Genomic DNA, 22,386 nt, shown 5'->3' on the forward strand with positions numbered 1-22,386 from the left:
CTATCTTCCAATTTAATAAATGTGTCAGATGATACACTGAAGTGGGTTGAAGTACAGATCTGAGCTTTAGCCCTGATCCTACCTGCCCTTACGCTGGCAGACAGACCCTATCACAATTCCACAAGCCCTGTGAAATGATGGCTTTTCCAACCAGTGCTTTGGCACAATTAATGGATTACTGTGGGCTGGGGCAAATCCTTACAGTGGTTTGCCATGCCCATCCTGAGGGAGGGGGACTGGGAATGTTAAGTGTGTGAATTGGAACTCTGCTGTACCCTCTGGCCTCAGGGAACAGTTCTGTATTATGGACATATTCTGTGAGTCCAAGTAATGGGGTCTGTGCTCAGGGCATCTTCCTGGCCTTTGCTACAACTCAAATGTAATTTCAAGGACCAACAAGAATCTGCTGACCTTGTTTATGTTCCATTTAATAATGTGTTTGAAGGCCTTTAAGCCCAAGTACTTGTCTTTAAGTTTTATTGGCAATATCACAACAGAAGAGAGCAGGGTGGTCAACCTAACCAGCAGTTCCTGCATTATTTTTGCTTCGGGTCACTGGAGTTCTGAGGAAACATTACTTTTCAAAAAATAAAGGATAAGAGTGGATTTGTTGCTTAGATTGCTAGTTTTGCCAGTCTATAAGATGAATAGCTTTAACCTTTTTATTTTATTTTTAGACCACAAAATGTGTACTCAAACTACAGATTGTAGTCACAAAGACTTTCATCCCTTCACGCTACCAGATTGTGCTCTGTTTCATTTCAACATCTTACAGCTTGCAGGTAGATGTTTGACTGTTTGATCTCAATGCTCATATAACTTACAGTAGGCATGCACAGTGCATTTAGTTAGCTTTCAGGGCACAGTCTTAAAATACATGTGTTATGTTGTAGGAGGAAACTGACTTTCATCCCAATTTTAAAGAACCTTCCATGTTTTTTTTTCCCTGTTTGTTTTTTTAAAATGAATATTTGTACTGGTCAAGGATTTTGATTAGCTCCATATATGCTCGTAATTTTCCAAGGGCATACAGCATTTATGCAGAGAATTAAGAGGACTGAGCCTTATTTTTTTACTCTTAAAAATCACAATGTTTCTTGACATCCATAACAATAGAAAACACAATTTGAGCAGTAGGAGTCACAAGGATAATAAAAACAAACACAGTGAGTAAACAATTACTAAAATACCCAGAAAATAGCTGGTATCTAAATCTACTAAAATCCTTAAGTGTAGATGAATGACATAGTACTGCAAACAAATTAAACTGTATGCTTAGAGTGCACAGGTCTATTTGCAGTGCAACTGACACCAATACATTTTTTCTCCTAAAGTATATTTTATGGTAGATATGAATATAAAATATTTTATAAATTTATAAAGTGTATTTTATAAAATAAATTTATAAAATTTATTTTAAATATCCTTTTATTAAATTATGAAATCATAGAGTCATTAAGGTTGGAAAAGACCTCTAAGATTATCAAGTCCAGTCATTAACTTAGCACCATTGTGTTCATCACCAATTCCTTAACCATGCACCCTTTGAACACACCCACAATTGGTGATTCCACCAGTTCCCTGGGCTGCATATTCCAATACTACCCTTTCAGGGAAGAATTTTTTTCCTAATATCTAATCTAAAGCTCTCGAGGTGCCACTTGAGTCCATTTTCTCTTATCCTGATGCTTGTTTCATGGGAGAAGGGATTGACCCCTGCCTTAGTACAGCCTGCTTTCCGGTAGTTGTAGAGAGTGACATCCATATATCTATCTCTATCTCTGCATCCATCTATCTATCTATCTATCTATCTATCTATCTATCTATCTATCTATAAATATATAAATTATTAAAGGGACTAGATGTGCTGAAATGATCTTTTATATGATCACTGATAAATAAAAGGGAACATGAATAAATAATTTCTATGTATTTTATTTATTTGAAATATTTTATGTTTTAGAAAATGGCACATGTCATTAGTTAGCACCTCAAACTCAAAACTTGAGCAAACTTGCCTGGCTGCTGCATTACTGTACTTTCCTTGCAGAGACCTCATTGTCATCTTATTAGCTACATTCTCCCAGGCTTAGTTACCTTGTACTGTCAACCCTCACTACCTTTGTTTACACTGTTCACTGCAGAAATTCAAACATTGAGTGAGTAATTTTGGGACCAGTACTCTTTGCTCCTTTGTGATTAGGTGGAGAAATTTTAAGGAAAGAAAGTTTGGAGATGACCTTGCTACTCCATAGACTGGCAATACATAATGCAGCATCCAGCATCTGTCTGAGTAGCTTGAAACATATACAAACTTGCTCTTTTGGTTATAATGAATTGTGAACCAGCTTTGCAAGAATAATTTGCAAGTGTTGATGGAATTAATTTGAAAACTTAATGTTACTGAAACCAGTAATTTGTTAGAATAAAAAGTTTTCATTTATTAAATAAGCATTAACATCCTGGAAACTTGGTAGAATTGATTAGGCACTGGAGCTTTCACAGATGTAAACCAATCTTTTTAATTCACAACTTCATATTTCTAATTCAGTCATAAAGCTGCTAAAAAGGAATGTCATGCATCCCTGAAATGGATAATGGTGAAAAATATCTATTCTCGTGTCTCTGGTGTCACTATCATCTCTACCAATATGGAGGTTTATACAGCAAAAATCACTCACTCTGTTCTAAATGTATGAAGCACTGTCCCCATCCATATGAGATAAGTATTACAGCAGGTTTTGCACTGACCTTCTAATCTGCAAGAAATTCTGTTATTCTTGGAAACTGCTGCTGAGCCAGGACTACTGCTCATCTCAGCGTATGTAAAAGGGATCTCTACCTGCAGTTGACTATAGGAAGCCTCACCATGACTTCTGTGAAAGCAAGTTAGACTCTTGTGTGGTGTTCCCAACTTCCACTATTTTTCTTTGCTGAACTCCACATGTTTTTCTCCAGCCAACTCTTCAAGCTTGCAGAAGAAAGAGCAAGGAATATAGAGTAAATGGCTTTAGAAGGACATTTTACTACTCAAGCTTTTTTTTCTTGCAGCCTATGGCAAAGAAGTGCTTCAAATGAATTAATTAGAAACTGTGTTTTAAGAGAAAAGAGATACTTTTTGCTAAAGTAAATGTAAGAAGTAGCCTTTTGCTCTTATCTATGACTTCTGCTGGTGTTCTTCAAAACCTCCCAGTCACTGTAAATAGATTTTGTACTGATGAGTTAAATAAACACAAAACTGTAAACAAAATACTGTAGCTAATTGAACCAATGTAGGGTAGTAAGGGTCAGCCCTTCCATGGTGACAACCTCTTTATGATAAAAGTATTTCTTCTAAACATCTTTACACCAAAACATAGTTGAAACGTGGGATCATTTAGATATGTTTTGAAGTGAAAACATGAAAACACAGATAACTTCAGATTTCAAGAGCATAATGGAAAGTAGGAATGTAATAAGCCCTTTTTGGAAGTCGTGCTTTAAAACAAAAATTAATTCACCAAGCAGGCATTGTCTCAAGAAAAGCTGACACATTGCTGGCTACAAGATCACCTGAGACATCTGTGAGAGGCAGGTCTCTTGGCTGGTACTTGGGTGTTTGGTGCCCATGTCTGTGATGATATCATTAGTGTCAGAACATGACATGCATATTTATCCTGTATTAGAGCCTTCTGCTTAAGTAATCACTTCTTTGTGAAAAATCAGTACAGAGACAACTCGACTACTGATGTGCCAGTGTTAGGTGGAAAACCAGCCAAGCTATGGCATTGTACAGTTCTGCTCCTCTGCTACTTAATATTCACTGGGATAAGTAAAGGCTGGTAGCCAGAAAATGCACATGACATGAGAAAAATATTCTTGGACTGATGTCAAGGACAGGATTGGCCTTCATAAAAATCATAAATCACTACTACTTCTTAAATGGCTCTTGTCTTCATGTGCTGAGGAAAACATTTGTTGACTGTGTAGTGAGTATCTGTATTCTCCTGTAAACATTCTTGTTTGAGTGGAAAACAGGTATTCTGCAATTCCTTGAGTGAACAAACAACAGAAGACATAAATGAAATGAAATCAGGTAATGACTTGAGTGTCAGAAATATAAGTCCTTAAAGGTGATTTTTGTTGTAGTCATTCACTCCACTAAAACTATTTCTTTGATCATCAGACATACATAATTTCTGTCATGCGATTGAACTTGAGGTATCACATTTCTGCAGGCTTGGTGCTAGAATAGTTACCAGCCTCTGTGAAAAGCTGTTTTCTCTTCTAGATGTCCTTGAGATGTATCAGCATATATATTTTCTGCTGTTATGGGGTCTGATGACTCTCTTCCAGAAAATATTGCAGAAAATTTACCATTATCTCCATCTGTGCCCCAACTGAGGGCAATCTGGTTCAGAGCATGGCATGCCTGTTATTTAGCTTTTATAAAGCTTTTAGCTTTTCCCTTTCCAATAACAGTTCAGTGTATTGGTTTAAGCCATTGACAGAGGTTCACCTGAGGGAACCTCTGTTCATTTCTACAGCAGCAGGCAATTCAATGAAAGCAGAAAATATTTTGGTTACTGGAGGTGCCCTAAATTGTGCCCTACACATCCAGGAGCTCATTTTTTTGTCACCTGTTTTCTGTGCTCCTGGCTCCTCTGGTTTAGAAAGAGGCTTGAACATATCTTGGTCCCACCTAACAGCCACCTGCAGGTATAGCACGCTTTTAAGGAGAAAGTGTGATTGTGAGTCGTGGTCTGAGAAAGATAAAAAGAGTTATCCTACTTCATAGATGAGCACTGCAGCTGCTGAGTTAAGTTGAAAGTGATTGATATTGCCTCTTCTGCCTTAAATCAGTTCTGGCCTTTGATCTGAATCTTCTCTCATCCTCCCCATATTCAGAGAGCAAAGGACTCTCTGGGGACCTCTACAGAATCAATGTGTGTATCTAGAGGGGATGGTGGATCTCAGATGAATGAAAGATCATGAGGGGCTTTTTAGGCATGTAATAATAATAAAAAACCCTGTGATGACGAATTGCAGAGAATTTAATAGAGCTGTATTTTGGAGAGGAAATACTTTTGCAAGTTAAATAGTAGCTTACCTGAATATAAAGAGATGATGCCAGGATGGGCCACCCTTGAAGGTCACTGTTGACCAGCATGAGACTACCAAAATACTTCTCACTCATAACCCACTCCAAGAAAAAAATGCAAGACATTTAATTTGGAAAGCTGATGTACTGTCTGTACTGTACAGGTCCAGTCACTGGCAGAACATCTCTTCCTAATTAAACCCACATTACTGGCAAAAAAAATGCTAGGGATGACTAAAATGTTTTTCTTACTTTAATATACATAGTTTAATCACATTTTAGAGAGCTTAGTATTTGGAGGGTTTTTTGAGTATTTAGTGCTGATACGACTTGAATCCTGATTTTGTCCAAACATGACATAGAATATCTTTTTATATATTCTTTTGGAATGTTCCTGAAAGAGAGTCACTAGGTCACAATCATTATTGAAAAAATATTAGATATGTTTTTCACTGCAAATTACCTAAATTCAAGACCTGTGAGGTAGTGAATTAGAAAATGTAAATTTTGAGTTTAAAAAATATATAACACATTATAGAAAGCTGCAGAATAGAAACTTGCTGCTGTCTTTATTTCCTTTGTTTTTCAGACACACACACACACACACACACACTTATACAGTAAATTCAGGAATCTTCTTGCACCATTAATTACTTTTTTATGAGTAATTAGACTCAAAGAAACTGAGATTTACTTGGTACTGCACATTCTCTGTTCTTTGTGCTGTCTTTCATATTAGTGATATTTTTGGAATATAGCTTTCATTTTATAATGCAGAGCAAAGAAGAGCAAGGGCAAAAATAGTGACATTCCCTGGCATATAATCAAGGGAACTTCCAGTAGAGCAAGTAGTAAAAATGGTTTCAAAATAGATAAATATTATTTAAGGATACTCTGTGTTTTCCAAACAATAAATGATACTGATACATTGCACTTCCTTGAAAATACAGTGGTGAATGTCTGTCTGTTAAAGATCAGGATGGTAATTTCCAGCGACAGAAGTCTGCAAAGTTTGTTTCTGCTTCCTCCATCTGAGGAGGCTGCAGCGATGTATAATACTGTTCCAAATCACTTGTAAGTAAGTGCTGACAAAAAGTCCTCTGACTTAAAAATAGAGAACCAGTTGAATGCGTACTTCAGTTTAAATTTAATCAATTTGCTAGTAGCAGTAATTCTGATATTCATGAATATCTAAAGGAGGGGGAATGAGATTATTTTAATTTAATTTATTCTCTATGTCCAATTTATTTCATGTAGAAACATTGTAAAAAGGACAATTTTTCAAGAAAAAATTACAATGATTTATTAAATACCATATGAACCCTACAATAAAAGTAATGATTGAAATGGAGTTATATGCTGGTATGATATTATCAGTATTATCACTGGTATTTTCTGCAGAGACAAAAGGAGAGAAAGAAAGGTCAGAACAAGGGTGTGCTGTAGGTTTGCTTATATCAATACATATAAGGGTTCATAACAAAGTTTCTGCTATCTCAGTTTGGCTTTGGGCTGTAACATTTAAAAGAAAAGAATGTTTTGTAATACGCATAAAATGAAATTATTTTGACTCTAAACTGTACTGGAAATAAAGAATAATATGGCTTTGGATTATAAACTTTACTGCATGAGTTTTCTTCATAGAGGATGGCTTCCTTTGTCAGGTGGAATTCTTCAGAGTTAACTGAAATATTTACTGAAACATCTGTTTCTGCTGGTATCTTCTCCTAAACAATGTCCAATATCACCGGAAGCTAAACATAAAGAAGTTTGAGAGGTGCTATGATTTGGGATCATTGGTGTCAAATTGCACACCACTAAGTGTACTCTACAGGCTGAGACAGGGGAGGAAAAAAAAATTAGAGATACTGAAATGAAAATGAAGTTCCTGTAAAAGTATAAGGAGAGATAGGTTAGATTCTTATAAATATTTTTGATTTTAGCACTGTTGATGTCTGTAAGGATTAGTCATTCACAATTCTATGCTGAAGGTGCTTTAAACATTTTCTGCAATGCAAAACAAAATTTCTTGATCTATCTCAAAATTATCCAAATGTAGAAACAAGAAAAGGAGAAAATTGTAAGCAAAGTATATTTGAATTCAAATTCCACTACAAAGCTGTTATAGCTTTTACTTCAACAGCATTGTGACTTGGTGATGAGACTCACATGAATGCATCCTGATACTTTTTACAATGCCCTTTTTAAAAATTTAATCTCAGACCTCTTCCTCAGAGAAGAATTTAATTTCTACAGGAAATTAAATAAACTAATTTATATAACCAGTATTCTTAAAAAATAATTTTGTAATCAGTCTATCCTATAATAACTGAGACCTTTTTGTCACAAAATTTCAATTTAAAGTTGAGATTGCCTTGTCTATCCATAGAGCCTCCTGCTCCTGTCTGAGACAAAGGGGACAAAAAAGGCCTTGCATAACCCAGAAGGATGAATCAGATTTCATAAGGCAGCTAAAATGGTATTACATAGCAAGTCAGCTGAATACAACCATCCCAATAGTGCCATAGCTCATAGAATTACTTTCATGAAAACAGTGAAGAGCCCTGCAGTCAGCCAGAAACATTTTTTATAATTTAAAACATATATTTACCCTAAAAGTGGTGGATAGGAACATATCAAGTTTAAAGATATTGTGGAATGTGGTAAAGTAAATTTTTGAAATATTATAATACCCAAATAATTTTGATTTTTTTTAAATCTGGAGTTTTTCATATGTTCATAAAGTATCTACCTTGATTTATTATTTTAAAAATGTATCATCCACAGTAAGGCTACCCAGCTGTGCTACCTAGCAGGGATCCATCTCTCTTGGCATTGCAGGACCCACCAGTCTTTATGCCAGTAAGTGAACTGCAAATCCTCAGATCCTCTCAGGCACTGAGCACACGTGTCTGGTGTCTGTGTGTCTGTCTGTGTGTGTGTGTGTGTTGTGTGTGTGTGTGTATGCACACACCCCTGGTGCAGAATGCAGAAACACTCTGCCTAATGGAGCTGGCATCCTCAGTATGATCCAGGATCCTTCAGGAAAAGGACTCTGAGTTCCTGTGCATAATCAGAAAGGTTCAATGACAGGTGAAACAATTTAATAGGTTGCAGGACTGGGGTATAAAGGTGCAGTAAACAATTGGTGATAACAATTCCATGCCTGATAAAAGCCAAATTCTTGTCATATTTCAGGGCTTCTGTTTCATTGTTCGTATCTATAATTTTACAAAAGGCTGCATGGGCACCCATGGGCACCCCTCTTAGGAAATGAATGAATGTTCCTAAACTGCTAAAGCTGAAAGAATGGCTTGACCATAAGATGGAATTCAAAGAATCAAATAGAATAACAAAAACTCATTATACCTACCTTACACAGGTCTGTGAAGGCTAATTGTCTGCATTTTAGCTAATCTGGTATACCATTTGTGCTGTTACCTCTCTTAAAACTGCCTATTAACCCACTGTGTTTTGTTTCTCTCTGCAGTGTCTGCAGGTCAGCTTATGTTGAAACTCCTTTCAAAGAAAGCAGGTTAATCACAAATGGCTTCAATAACATAAAATCTGAGGACCATTGCCTAGCAGAGATGTCCCTGAAGCTCACTTGTTTAAAAGTCCCTGGTACAGCTGTGTGTGGTGACTGTATTTTCAGGGGAGAACCACAAGCATACTCACCCCTAACAAGCAGCTCTGTCTCGTCTGACACGGTGTCCGCTGCGGTCTGGACCTTGCAACCATATCTCCCAGCGTGCATCAGGAGGATGTTCCTGATCATTAAATCCGCAGAGGACGCTTGCTGAAACAGGGATGAAGTGCCAGTTTAAAACTCAGTAAATCTGTGTTCAAGGCAGTTCACAAGGGTGTTTTCTGTACAGTTTGAGCAACTCTTGAATGCAGGTTTCATCTTACAAAATGTATGTGTCCTAATACCCTCTTGTGAGGATTATCAGAACAGTGCATTTATACAATTATTAGCAGGGATTAAAGAAGAGCATTTCAGGTTTTTAATAACTTTGACTTTGCTTGAAGCACATTGTGCATATTTGCATGTTCAAAGCAAATTATTCCAACTAGCACAAACAAATTCATTAAGGAGATGAACAGAAATATTTTGGATGCTATCCGTGGTATTAAAAAAAGTCATCTTAGAAAATAAGAACTTTCTTCCTCTCCCTCTTTACTGTAATGCAGTGAATTTTGGAATATGTCTTGCTACTGTGCTAAAATTAAGATTACTTGAAATATAATATTGATTGATTTATTTTTTTATTAATGGAGAGGAAGTTAATGCTAAATATGAATGAGAAAATACGATCAGATTATCATCCTTCCTGATGAAATATGTATGTATTTAATACTGAAAAGTGCAAAATATATACAGAGAATATAAAGAGAGAACCAGCTCAAATTTTTATTTTTTAGAATTTTAGCCAACAGTCATTACAATTCCCCAAAGTTCACCTTAAGAAACATTAATTGAGTATAGGCATTTCCTTTCTCAGATTTGGTCTACTTTGCTAACCAAGCAACCACTGACAGTCTTTCCTTGAACTATATATTTCTATCCCATGCAGTGGTTCTAATTTGAGTAATTTTGATCCTGAGTGAATAGAACTGTACCCTGCATTCAAAATAAAATCTTTCTAGGAGTATAAGCATTGATACTTCTCTAGCTGTGTTGGAAATCTGTCACTGAATTCACCTAGATTCATATTTGCTAGTTTTTTGGCTTATACTTATTCTGTGCTCATGTAGACACACTCAGATCTTTATCCTTTTCATTAGCAAGTTATGAGCTCCCTCTTTATAACCAGTCATTCATATGTGCATGACCTTGTTCTTCATAGGATTACATTTCTTGTCTGTTCCCATCTGTTATTTTCATCATCTGCTGTATTGATAAGATGTCCAATTTTGTACCATACAATCATCATTTGCATACTTCTTTCTTTTATGCCAAGGTCATTAATGACAAGATGAAATAGGATTCATTTCAAGATTAAATCTTCCATAATTTAGTTTTTTTTTTCTTTTTAGGCAGAAGAGTTCCTTTGCAGCACATCTTGGCACACTTCTTCAGTCAATCTTCTCTTCGTTTGCATTTTTTGAACTAACTTGTTGTAATATTCCATGTAGCATCAATGAAAAATCTTTACCAAAGGATATTCAAATGCAAAGAAGGAAAAGAGAGGTGGAGACATCAAGGCTGCCTCTGAGGGCAAGATGAATATGGGCATGATCTATAGCTTAATAACTCTGTAGATCTAAGGGCGTGATTACCATGGGAGTGTTTTGCCTTCTGAAGTGGCCTAGGTAATGATATTGCTGAAGGGAAGATAGTCAGACCAGTCAGGCCATAATGCAATTCTTATATTCTTGCTCTGGCATATAAGAAATCGCAGCAGGGGAAATGGATATCTCAGTACTCCATAGCTCGAAATGCAAAAGAGGAGCACACACTCCTATCAGGAGTCAAAATCAGGAGATAAATTTTTTTAAGTTGTATAACAGTAGCATTTATTAGCTATTGAAACAGGTTGCTCAAAATCACTAGTGATCTTGGTACAAAGCTTTAGTTACTAAAAGTATAAGACCAGAATCCGTCCTCATTTGTCCTCTCCTGAGGGTAATTTACATCTAATGTGTGTTTTATTGTTAAGTGTGAGGAATAGTGTAATGGACAGCAAGTGTCTGGTTTCATTGTTCAGGAGCTGTTAAAAATCTTGGCTGTCACTCTTAACTTCCAGAGGGTTCATGAATGTGTAAATCCTAATATTCTTATCAGGAAAATTATATGTATTTCATCTGCACACCTGTGTAACTGGGCAGACAAGCATGAATTGAAAGAATCATTGCTGTAAGTGGAGAGCAGTGCAGTGTAATAGATCTCTATAAAACACTTTTGTTGCAACGTAACAGGATGTGCAGCCAGCATTCCTGAGGATGTGTGAGTGCATTAAACTGACTGTGTTTAATACAGATAGGTATATGCTCAGACACTGGATTCTTGATCATAATCAAGAAAATAATTTTAACTTCCATTTAGATAAGTAGGAGATATGTTTGACCAGGGACTGTAGAAAAAAAAATTACTGCATTAGTGATGTTCTGTGGCATTTATAAAGTGGTCTTCATTAATTTTAGAGTATTCCAAGTCTTGGAAGACAAATTATTTGTTGATTAGTTTATCCTGTAATGAGATGCTCTAGGCCACAAAAAGATCTGAGGGAGGTTAAACTTATGTGCTGACTTTCTAAGTCTCAAGAAAAATTCTGCACCTTGTCATTGTAGTTGCTACTTAAACTTGAACAATTACAATCCAGTTGAAAACAAACGAACTACTAAGTGGGAATGCAGCACAGACTCCATTAAGAAAAGTATGTAAGGTCAGAAACTTGTGCTTTTAGACTTCTGTCAGTGGAAAAAGACATTATGTTTCAGCAAAGCAGAGACATTCACTTCCCCTTGGGGGAAGAAAAAAACTGGGTGATATGAATGCAAATGATGTAGGAAGGTCTCTCTCACCTGAGCTAACATGACTTAGGACAGCCTGGTGTATCAGCAACTTTGTGGTCTCAATTTTATTCAAAGCCAAAGTTAGTGGCATTTAAATTTCTTTGTCAAGGTCTAAATTTTGATGCTATTTTATGCTTATAAAAGCTGCCTTTCATTTTACTGATTTTATGTTCTTTCTTGACAGGGAATATTTTGCAAGAAGTGTGCTATTTCAAAGTAGCATTTTATTAGAAAAATCCATATTCCTTGGTGTTGCATCACGTACTATCCACTTAGCCAATCTCAGTGTAAACTTCTACTGTGTGAAATGTAGATTGCATTTTACTGAAGCTAAAACTTAAAAGAAATCAAACCAAAACTGATAGGTTCAACAACAAACTTTTACTGATTGTCAGGAAAGCTAAGAGTAACCTTCAAGTTCAGCATCAGCTACAGACCTGCTGTACACTGTTGATCTTCATTAAGCAGCAAACAAATAATAATAGAGCTCAGAATGCTATATATCATGACTAATGTGTATCTCCAGGACTACAAATAATTGTACCATTCATATTATGCTCCCAAGCATGGCATTCATCTAGATCTGGGCTGCTCCAATGCTGAATGATATGTCAAGCTATGGCTCTGTCTGCTTCAGTGTGGTATGTTGTCTGAGGTCATAGTCATGTCTGCAATGTATCTAATTAGCTGTACATTAGTTGTACGTATTGCTTGAAGCTATTGATTTTTCAAAAATTGGTGCCACCTATGCATTAGCATTTGCTTTTGATGTGGAAATACTTCCCCAAATTCAAAAAGGCTTCAAGGAACATATAACATGCATTCTTTGCTGAATAGTAATGACATCATTGCATTTGTCTTTTGCACTCATTGTCCTAATATTTGGGGGGTTTGCAGAAACAAAAAAACAAAAAAAAAAAAAAACAAAAAAATCTCCCAAAATCCAAACAAAACAAAACAAAAGAAAAAGAGACAATTTTGAGAGACTTTTCTGTTGGGGAATTAATACTTCCTCAGCCATCTCAAATACCCACAGAAAGGAACTTGCATGTGGATTATTTTTTCTCTTTCCATCTCATAAAGCTTAAGAGTTTGTTTAGGGAGCCTGGACTGATGCTAGTTAATTACTCAATCAATTACTTAACTGCCCAGGTATTGAAGGCATGCACACCATCACCAGAAGCTACAGCTGCGTGTTGGATAAGGGAAGAGGCTGATAAGAGGCAGATCCTGCAAGTTGGGGTCCTATTTTTTATCATGCCAAAGTCCTTACAGCAGTGGCTAGCTGCGGAAATTCTCTTCCAGGGAAGTGGCAGGACATTCACACACACCCCTTCTGGTGGGCCATAATTGGCTCAGTTTTACTGATATAAGAGGCAGCTATGATGTCTTATTCTTAGAATGTGCCATAAACCATCAGACTGAAGAAGTGTCCCATGATTCAAAGTATTACATAAAGCAGTGTAAAATTCCCTGCCCCAGGAGAGGTACTTGGTCATGTCCACCCAAACCAGAGTAAATATAAACCTAGTGGATTTTGTGTTTCTCCCACCCCTCATGGCTCAAGACAGTGACAATCACTTTGACTAGACTGGGACCCTCACCACTGAGAAGACCAGAAGAAGAGAACCAAAAAAATCCATGCAGTACTGACATATTCCTTGTCTCTCTGTCATTCTCTTTCTTTCCCTGCTCCCACTCTCTTTTCCTATTTCTTTTTTGGTCTCTCCCTTTCTCCCTCACATTTACTGTTAAATAAAAACCCATACTAATGACTTTGACATATGGTCTCATTTGCGCCTTAATTTGGGCAAAGACATCTCTCTCATTTTAATAACCAGATCTTAACAGTTATGAGTTGCTTTGCAATAAACAAATTTTACATATGTTTCTTCCCTCAAATGAAGAGAATTAAACTTATTCTTCCTGTGAGAGTGAGCTCATTTTCCTGAGCCAGTTGCTAGGAAACCTCTCTGTTAATCTGTCCATTCATTTGCTGAGTTTTTATCTCTGAACCGAGGTGGTCCATTCAGTGTATCCAACCTTTTCTTCTGAAGACCTTGCAAAATTCTAATTTCTAATGAATTTCTGAAGACTTTGCACAATTTCTAATCTGTCTGCATTTGAAATGGAGCTCACAGTTACACCCTAGAGCACTTTCTTAAGATCTAGTAAGTCTTTTGTTCCCTTCTCCCTATCTCTTCCATGAAAGAATTACACTTCGGTTGATTATTACATAATTTATGACATTTGCTTAAACTACAGAGTCATATGTAGAAAATCTATATGAAATACCATTATTTTGTCATTGTATCAACCCCAGCTTTCATTTAATCTGTTTCTAATGCTCTCATTTTCCACATTCATTGTCGTACTTCCCTTCTGCACTCCAACTGCAGTTCTTTGAATGTAGCTCTGATTTATCTTGGAAATAGGGACAAAAAGCCAAAGAAGTTCATAGTACTGGGTAGCTGGTAGAGATGACGTGTTGACCCACAGCTCTCAAATTCTGCACTGAAAGGGCTTGAGGACTGCCTAGAACTGTGCAGAGGATTCAGGCTGTGAACTCAGCCTGGACAACATGCTGTGAAAACTGTCTCTTTGCCTGGGAAGAATGTGTCTAAAATGGGTAATGAGAATATTACAAATGATCATGATTCAACAAAAGCGTAAATCAATGGGAAGAAAAGAATGGGCAAACACTGATTGCCCTTGCAGGAAAACTTTTATGATGAAAGCCAAAGTGGAGTTTGGGCCACTTTACTACGGCTACAGGGGTTTATCAAGGTTTGCTGCCTGTCATCTAAATCTCTTGACAGTGAGAGATGAGGATGCTTTCCTACAAAGTGTTTTTTATACAGAAGAAAGTGCTTGGGAGGTACTAAAAGCCTAAAAAGATTCTATTCTGTTTAAATTGGGAGCAATAAAACAATACTGTGTTGAGTAAAAAGGACTGAGATTTGATCCTAAACAAGAATGACCTGGGATGTTAATGATAGCTTTTTCAATTTAAATGATCATTTAAAATAAATTGGTGTTTTTACACGTAACACACAGGTTAGGTGAATTCCTGACTCATACATTATTACTTCATTTAGCAAAATAGACTTTGTTTATGAAATTCAGTTTGATTAAATTGAAAAATTATTTCACAGTTGATTTTTGCTATATTTGCATGGCAGTAAAATTTTTTTTTGTGAGTTTATCTGAAGCAAACCAATGATTACACAGAATAACCTTATGGCAGTGTTATCTTTGCACCATCAACAGCAAGTGAGGACCAGCAATACAATAAAGTTCTTTTAAATAATGGTGACAATTTATATGTACATTATGATGAATCATTGGCTTCAAGCCAAATTCTGTCCATATTCTGTTTAAGTACCATTTCATGTAAATTCTCAGGTTTGGAAATATCAACTACATCTGTCTACTGCTTGTGATGATTACAAATTGCAAATATTTAATCTGAGAAGAAGCAGATTTATTGGTTGATATATTGGTAATGGAAAATTATATTCTGAGCTCTGCCTTTTAATCATATAAGCACACATTTGGAACAAAGAAGATGAAATAATTGTTATCAGTTTTATTGTGATCAGTGGTATGAGGAAGGATAATAATGGCAATATATCAGCATCCAGGCTGATGCAGATTGACTCAGGCATACCTGATAAAACATAACTTTTGCATTTTGCCTGTCTATAAGAAGTTAAAAGGAGTCTTTAGGTTTGTGAATCCTTGAGAATCATGCGGGGGGAGTGCAGACTTTTTGAGTGGCAGTATTTATGAACAGTTTGCATAGACATGGCAAGAATTATGAAAAGAGCTGTTTTGGTGAGTACTGGTGGCTTTGAGTGGATGCCAGAGAGTGATGGAGTGTTGAGAGGGGATAGAGAGAACTTGAATAAACTTGAAATGCTTCAAATGCATCTCAAGTGCATCTTGAATTGCTGCAAATGAGTTTGATTAATTTTATTGAATAAAGGTAGAAAAAGAGTTGAAGTTAAAAGAATATCAGCTGTCAGGTGGTCTGTCATGTACTGGGGTAGTTTTGTGAAATCAAGGGATTAACAAAAACATGGAAAAAGCAGTGAGAATGGGAAGGAATGAGAAAAGAAATGGGATATGAAATGGCAAGCTTCAGGACAGAGACACCAGCTACACTTCTGATGCTAAATTCATGTTCTGTATTTGCAATTTTATTACCCTGAGAAAAAAGGAAGAAAAGACCTCTAGAGGCTCCCTCCAGTGCAGTAGGTGACAATGAAAATAATGATGATGTTTTGCTGTTTTGTTTTTTTTTTTACCCCTAGTGTTATATAATTTCTTTGGGACCTACTTACACTTCCTACTTGTTAATATTCATTGGAATGTGTTAATTAAGAGCAGTTGTTACACAATGATTGATTGTCAAGATTCTTAGTATGTACATTGTTGGATAGCATTTATGAAGTATTTATGTGAACATTTTCTACTGTGCTGCATGCTGTGTCTTGGTTTACCAAACAAGAGAAAAAGAAAGGGGGCAAGAAGTGGAGGTGAGTTTCAGGACAGTGAAACCTTCTTCCCATGACGCTTTTCTGCAACAACACAATTGATTGCAGGTGCAAGGCCTCAAGAATAAAACCAAAAGATTGGGTTCAGTGTAAGAACTGAAATGGAGAAGTACTGCCAGGAAGGTTTTGGAAAGCACTGCCACAGCAGCTGGGGAGAAAGGCTGCAGAGCTGCAAGTGTAAAATAGCCAGCAGAGCTATAAATGGAGGCTTCTTTAGGAGCTGATATTGATCAGTTTTCAAACAATCAACTCTGCTGTTATAGCCCAGATTAACACTGTGCCAAGCAGTTAAATGATCCATCAGCTCCAAGTAAACAGAGGGAAGAATGGACTGCCATGAAATGCCTTTTATTTATCCCAAGGTTTTTTTGCTTTAAAATGCTTCTTGTAAACAAGGAAAGGTACAAAATACCACAATGGAACAAATCAGTAAAAATTATTTGACTGTATTTCATGACTTTGTACAATCATTTTTTAATAGAAATTGGTCAGGAATGTTAAGAGACTCACATTTTCCAAAATTTGTTATCTCCCTTGTCTAAAATAAAATTAAATAGAAGAGTTCAGAGAATTATTAAGGTTGGAAACGACCTCTGAAATCATTGAGTCCCACTGTTAACTCAGCACTGTCATGTTCACCCTTAAACCATATCCCCAAGTGCCACATCCACACGCCTTTTGAACATTTCCAGGATTAGTGATTTCTCCAGTTTCTTGGGCAGCCTGTTCCAATGCCTGACCAATTGCAGTGAAGAAATATTTTCTAACCTCTAATCTAAATCTCCTCTGGTGCAACCTGGTCATTTCCTCTCCTGGGACTGGAGAACTGATCCCTACCTCACTAGATCCTCTTTTGAAGTAGCTGAAGAGGGCAGTAAGATTCTCCTCAGCTTCCTTTTCTCCAGGCTAAACGAGATCAGATGTTGCTGATCATCTCTGTCCCTTACTCTCTATTAACAGCCAAAGCCACAAGCAAATTGTTGCATGCAACAATTTACAGACCTTTTTTTGATTCTAGGAAAAGTTTGGAGTGTCTCTTTCTAACACAGCATCAAACAAATTCAATCCATTCACTATTAATGTTTATATCCTAGAAGAAACACATAGTAAAATGCAGTATTACACTGTGGTAATTACTTTTCTGTGTTTGGATTTTGGTTTGTAGTTACCAGTCATAGAACTTAAAGTCTAGAAATCCTTATTTTATTTAGTACACTATCAAATTTACAATAGCTATTTATTACCAAAATACAAGATTTAATTTTTATTTTTTGTTTAAACTTCTCCTGATTGCTCAAATAGGTAACTGCTGTAGCATGACAAGTGGGGAAAACCTGGTAATGAGCATAGGGCTGAAATATCTAGAGATTAGAGTTGACAGTAATGACTGTGTTCAGCCTCTTCCATCAGCAGGAATGGATTGCAACAGACAGTGAAACAAGTTGGTAGCAACGATGCTGATATGGCAGCTTTATCCTGAACACAAATTCACTGTGCATAGAGCTTGTTGTTTTCTGCAAGGCTTCTGACAACTATTGCTGTTTTCCTCATGTGGGGAGGCAGTCGAGATGTTATGTAAAATCCCTGTTTAATTAACCTTATTTGGGTTTATATTCACTAAAGAGGAAAGACATTATTATTGACAGGCTGCTCTTAAAATTGATTTCATATAGTATAGAACTTAGCTCTTCCTATTTAGAAACGCTTAGGAAATTTTAATCTTAATTTTTCGAATATTATAAATGTACTATAAGAAATTAGGGAATTACTTGAAAATACAAGGAAAGGTGTAAATTTATGCATTGTCCAAAGTTCTAGGTTATCAAATTGAAGTCTCCAGTACTAGGCAGGAATTCGATTATGCAATCTGTATCTACTGTCCTTTTTCAAGTAAAACAGTAGATTTCCATTCACTTCCATGTGAACAAATAACCATTGTAAAATATAACATGACAAGTTGTACTTATTGCTTCCCCTGGTGGCAGTTTCAGTTAAGAAAGAAGACCAAGAACATATTCAGACAAAATCAGTTTCCTGAGCCTGAAAAGTCAAGGTGAGGGACATTAAGAGAAATGCTGTTGCTTACCAGTCTGTGGATAACCACAGTAAATTATTTTGTTTGGCTGCTATAAACACAGTATCAGCCTTCAAGCACAGAGTTGGAATTATGACAGTTGGCTGAAAATCTACTGAATAAATCAGATATTTTTAGATGAAAAAGGGATATGTCTATCAGAAAATTAAGGTCAGTAGAGATTTTAGGAGAAAACATTTTGAATAGAATTTTGACTAGGACTTCTACATTTGGCACAAGGGACAGAAAATCAAAGTTATCCTAATAAAAACAAGAAAGTCTATACTTTCTGAATTCAATGCATACTGTGTTGCTACAAAAAATTTTGGAAATTCGGACTTTCATGGAAAATTTTTTCTATTACACAGATTATCCCTCACTAAACCTAAAACATTATCAAGTCTTTTGCTAGACAAAACATGACTTTACCAATGCCAGAGGATTATGGTTTTATATAACCCTTGACATTATTGTTCTTCTACGAAATGTTCTGTGAAGTTACATATATACATCACTTGGGATGTTTTCTTTTCCTAGACTTCTATCTGCAGTCATCATTCCAATGGAAATCAGCTGGTCCATTTTTCTTAATATTCACTTAATGCACAAGTTGACATACTTATCATACTTAACTTTTTGCCAGGCAAATCCTTGAAGTACCTAAATTAGTATGGGTACTAAATCATTGATAGCTCAGTAAAGAATGGCAAAAATACCTTCATTTTGTATCAAAAATTACTTCTCAATATGAAAAATTATTACAGCTTTTTTTTTGGTACAAAAGCTACTGATATAATTTCAAAACAAAAAGTAGTAATATATTTATCACTAAGAGAAGACTTTCTTTTTAATTGTAATTCCTAGGGATCATGAAATTCTAGTAAGTGAAAAGTTATCTACAACCCAAATAGATGTTGCTTTGGTGATAGCTTTTGTAACATTGCGTGAAGCATCAAGATACTCATCGTACTTAACACTTGGGTCTGCCACAGTGAAAGCATGAGCACTGCAACCAGTGATGAGAAGTTTACAAAGGTTTTACTATTAGCAAAAGCCATTTAAATAATATTTAATTTGTCAGGGTTTAAAACGAATAAGCAAAATGCAGGCAAGTCTGAAAATATTTTTATCTGGTGAAGTATCGGTGTATGGACAAAAAATGGACATCTAATTCTGGGACTTCATGCACACAAAAGATATTATTTTTCTTAAATGCACTTCATTGAAAAACATTTTGTTCAGGATCAACTCATGCAATTTTGAAGTGTTTCATTCAGAAGAGCAATATAAGGGATATCAATAGAACTCTATCAGACTTCAAGTTCCTCTTTTCTCCATTCATAAACCTATGGCTTTAACTCATTGTTATCTCAGCTTTGAAACTGGATAAGATAAAAGAGATTACATGATGGTAAAAAGGAGTTTTATCTTCCTTTGTCCCTGGTACCTGGTCATGCTTTAGATTTTAGTGAAGTAAACAAATAAATTTTTAAATTTTTGATTAATTTCTCATTCTCATGTAGTTAACAGAAATTATAGTGACAGACAATTGACAACATTCCACAAATGAGTAGGTATGGGAATTGTGTCAAAACACACAAAACTTCCTGTATTACCAGAGTTTTTATTACCACTTTCAAGACTTGCATCTCTCAACTGATCCAGCTTCATTTCAGGACAATTCAAAAATCAAGATATTTTAACCACTACTTTATGAGAGATTTCAGCCTGGAGGAGACTGAGGTGAGACCTTGATGCCATCTACTTCCTTATTAGGGGAAGCAAAAGGGTAGGTGCAGACCTCTTCATATTTGTGACCAGTGACAAGACCCAAGGCTTTGGCTTGAAGTTGTGTCAGCGCCTGACAGAGTTCAAGAAGTGATGGAACAACACTCTCAGGCACACAGTGTGACTCCTGTGGTGTCCTGTGCTGGGCCAGGAGCTGGACTCGATGATCCTTGTGTGTCCCTTCCAATGCGGCATATTCTGTGATTCTGTGAGTAGTACTATTTTCACTTTGTAAAGTAGCAGTAACACTCTAGCAGCACAGTTAGGAGGAGGTCATAAACTCAAATAGCTGGTTAAATATATCAAGTTTTGGCCAAATTTTAATCATGTCAGGACAGTTAAAGCAATCAGTAATTTCAGTGAGATTTGCATGAACATTTGTCTGAAAATAGGGTGTTATCTTTGATTGGTTTGAATAAGCCTTATTCCTATCAATTTGAGGGTTTTGTCTTGTAGAAATGAAATTAATGAAGAATTCTTGAGAGATATCTACAAAAGCCTATTTTTTATATGGAAAATTATATTAAATTAGCTTTATTTTGACATGAGGTATGAAATTGAAAATTTCTTAGCCTGTGGATTTTACCCAGTGATTAAAAATTTCCCTTGAACAGAGATGCTGGAATACAAGGAAAGAATAATGTAGCATGTTTTAGATTTCAATTTTTTGGGAATCACTTGAAGTTAAATTGTAATCATAGGGTTTTTTCTTGAATCAAAGAATGGTCTTGAAGTTAAAGAGGAGTGAAAATTTTCCTTCTTACATAAACAGTGTTGTTTTGAGTGTTATATTCCTCAGATGAAGATAACTATGCTAAGAATATTCCCACTAAAATATACCTAGCTAATGTTGTTCAATTAAAAGGTTTATTGAAGTAAACTCAAATTTTAAAAACATGAACCCCCACCAAGAGGATATGACTTCCATAAAGAGTATGATTTCCACATAGGCAAGCAGAAGAATAAATTGATTGCAGCTGACAAGGTTTTTAATGCAAAGTTAACTTTGCTACATTGTACTCAAATGAGATACATTAAGTTTTAAAATTTCCTGACCTCTATGAACTTAATTTTTCTCTCTTAACATAGCATGGACATTTGATTTACATTTCATTAGTTGGAAGATTCAGTTAAATTACTGTAGATTCCATTTCCAAGCTTGTTCACATTAAAAGACTTCTTTCTACTAAGAAATGTTCAAATCATTTTACATGAGACAGGTTTGTAATTCTTTATCATACCGTTTGATCATATGAAACTCTTTTTGACTCTAGTAGCAATATTTTAAGTTGGTATGCATATTTTTGTCCTATGATTCATATTGACTTAAATAATGGTTACACAGTTAGGAGGTACCTCATGCAGGGAAGTTAGTAAATATAGCCTTTGCTATTCAGATATTAAAATATTTTCTAGGCAAGTAAAGCATTGGGAGGTGAGGGCATTTCAACAGCCATGTTATCTGTTGAGAGACATCAATGCTTATAGCAGCGTCCTTTCTATATTAAAATCAGCAGAAGAATGTAAGTAGGATTTGATGAAAACTCCTTTCTGTTCTCTCACAAAGATTATCTGATGCATGCCTAATAATAGGATATATAAGTTTAAATTTAATATCTTCTTGAAGAATACTACTTGGAGTAATTCTAGTGATCTGCAGTTTGCACCTCCTCTATCTAACATTTCTTTCCAGTGTTACTGAAATCAGTTATCTCTCAGTTTGGTCAAAATTTGGTAAATGGGAAACATAAAAAAGCATGCAAATTTTTATCACTTCCCAGCACAGAGATGACAAATGCATGGTCACTTACTGCCTTGATGCTTTCAAAGTGTCCACCTTCTTTCTCAAAGTCAATGGGCTGCCCATTGAGCGTCCAGTAGAAGGTGACATCCATTGTGCTGTCATGAAGGGCTTTGCAGCTGAGGACGATGCTCTCTCCAACCGTTAACTCAATCTTCTTGGGAGTCAGCTCTATTCTTGTGGGTTCTGGAAACAGAGAAGTGTTAGGAACATTCAGATGGGAATTAACTTATAGCGCCAGACCAAAATAATAGGATTGACTGACGCTGAGTCTACTCAGAGCTAACGTTTATTGTTGGTATGAATTGCAGACAGTCAAATACTGAAAGATATTCATAATGCACACCAGGATATTCATAATACATGATACTGGGGATGAGAAGGTACAGACAGTTTCATGGAATCAATAAGGCAGAATCCTAAACAGCAATCTCTGGGACATCTGACATGGATTAATTAATTAACTTTATTAGTTTCAGGAAAAGCTATTTTTTTTAAGGCTGCAGCACCTGGAATCTTGTGATTGCATGAAAATTTCAGTTTTGTCACATAAAATAATAAAGAA

General features: G+C 35.9%; 1 protein-coding gene across 1 annotated transcript in view; it reads right to left on the minus strand.

Annotated features, from left to right (window-relative positions):
• Positions 1 to 22,386, minus strand: part of CNTN5 (contactin 5) — a 231,939-nt gene that overhangs the window by 38,973 nt on the left and 170,580 nt on the right. The window contains exons 13-14 of the mRNA XM_041487128.1: positions 21,832 to 22,007; positions 8,759 to 8,879 (exon numbers count right to left, since the gene is read on the minus strand). Of these exons, the coding sequence (XP_041343062.1) occupies positions 8,759 to 8,879; positions 21,832 to 22,007 (297 nt within the window). The remainder of the gene's footprint in view (positions 1 to 8,758; positions 8,880 to 21,831; positions 22,008 to 22,386) is intronic.

Source organism: Pyrgilauda ruficollis, unplaced genomic scaffold, assembly GCF_017590135.1.
Source record: "Pyrgilauda ruficollis isolate IOZ18807 unplaced genomic scaffold, ASM1759013v1 scaffold8, whole genome shotgun sequence".
NCBI classification, from domain to species: domain Eukaryota; kingdom Metazoa; phylum Chordata; class Aves; order Passeriformes; family Passeridae; genus Pyrgilauda; species Pyrgilauda ruficollis.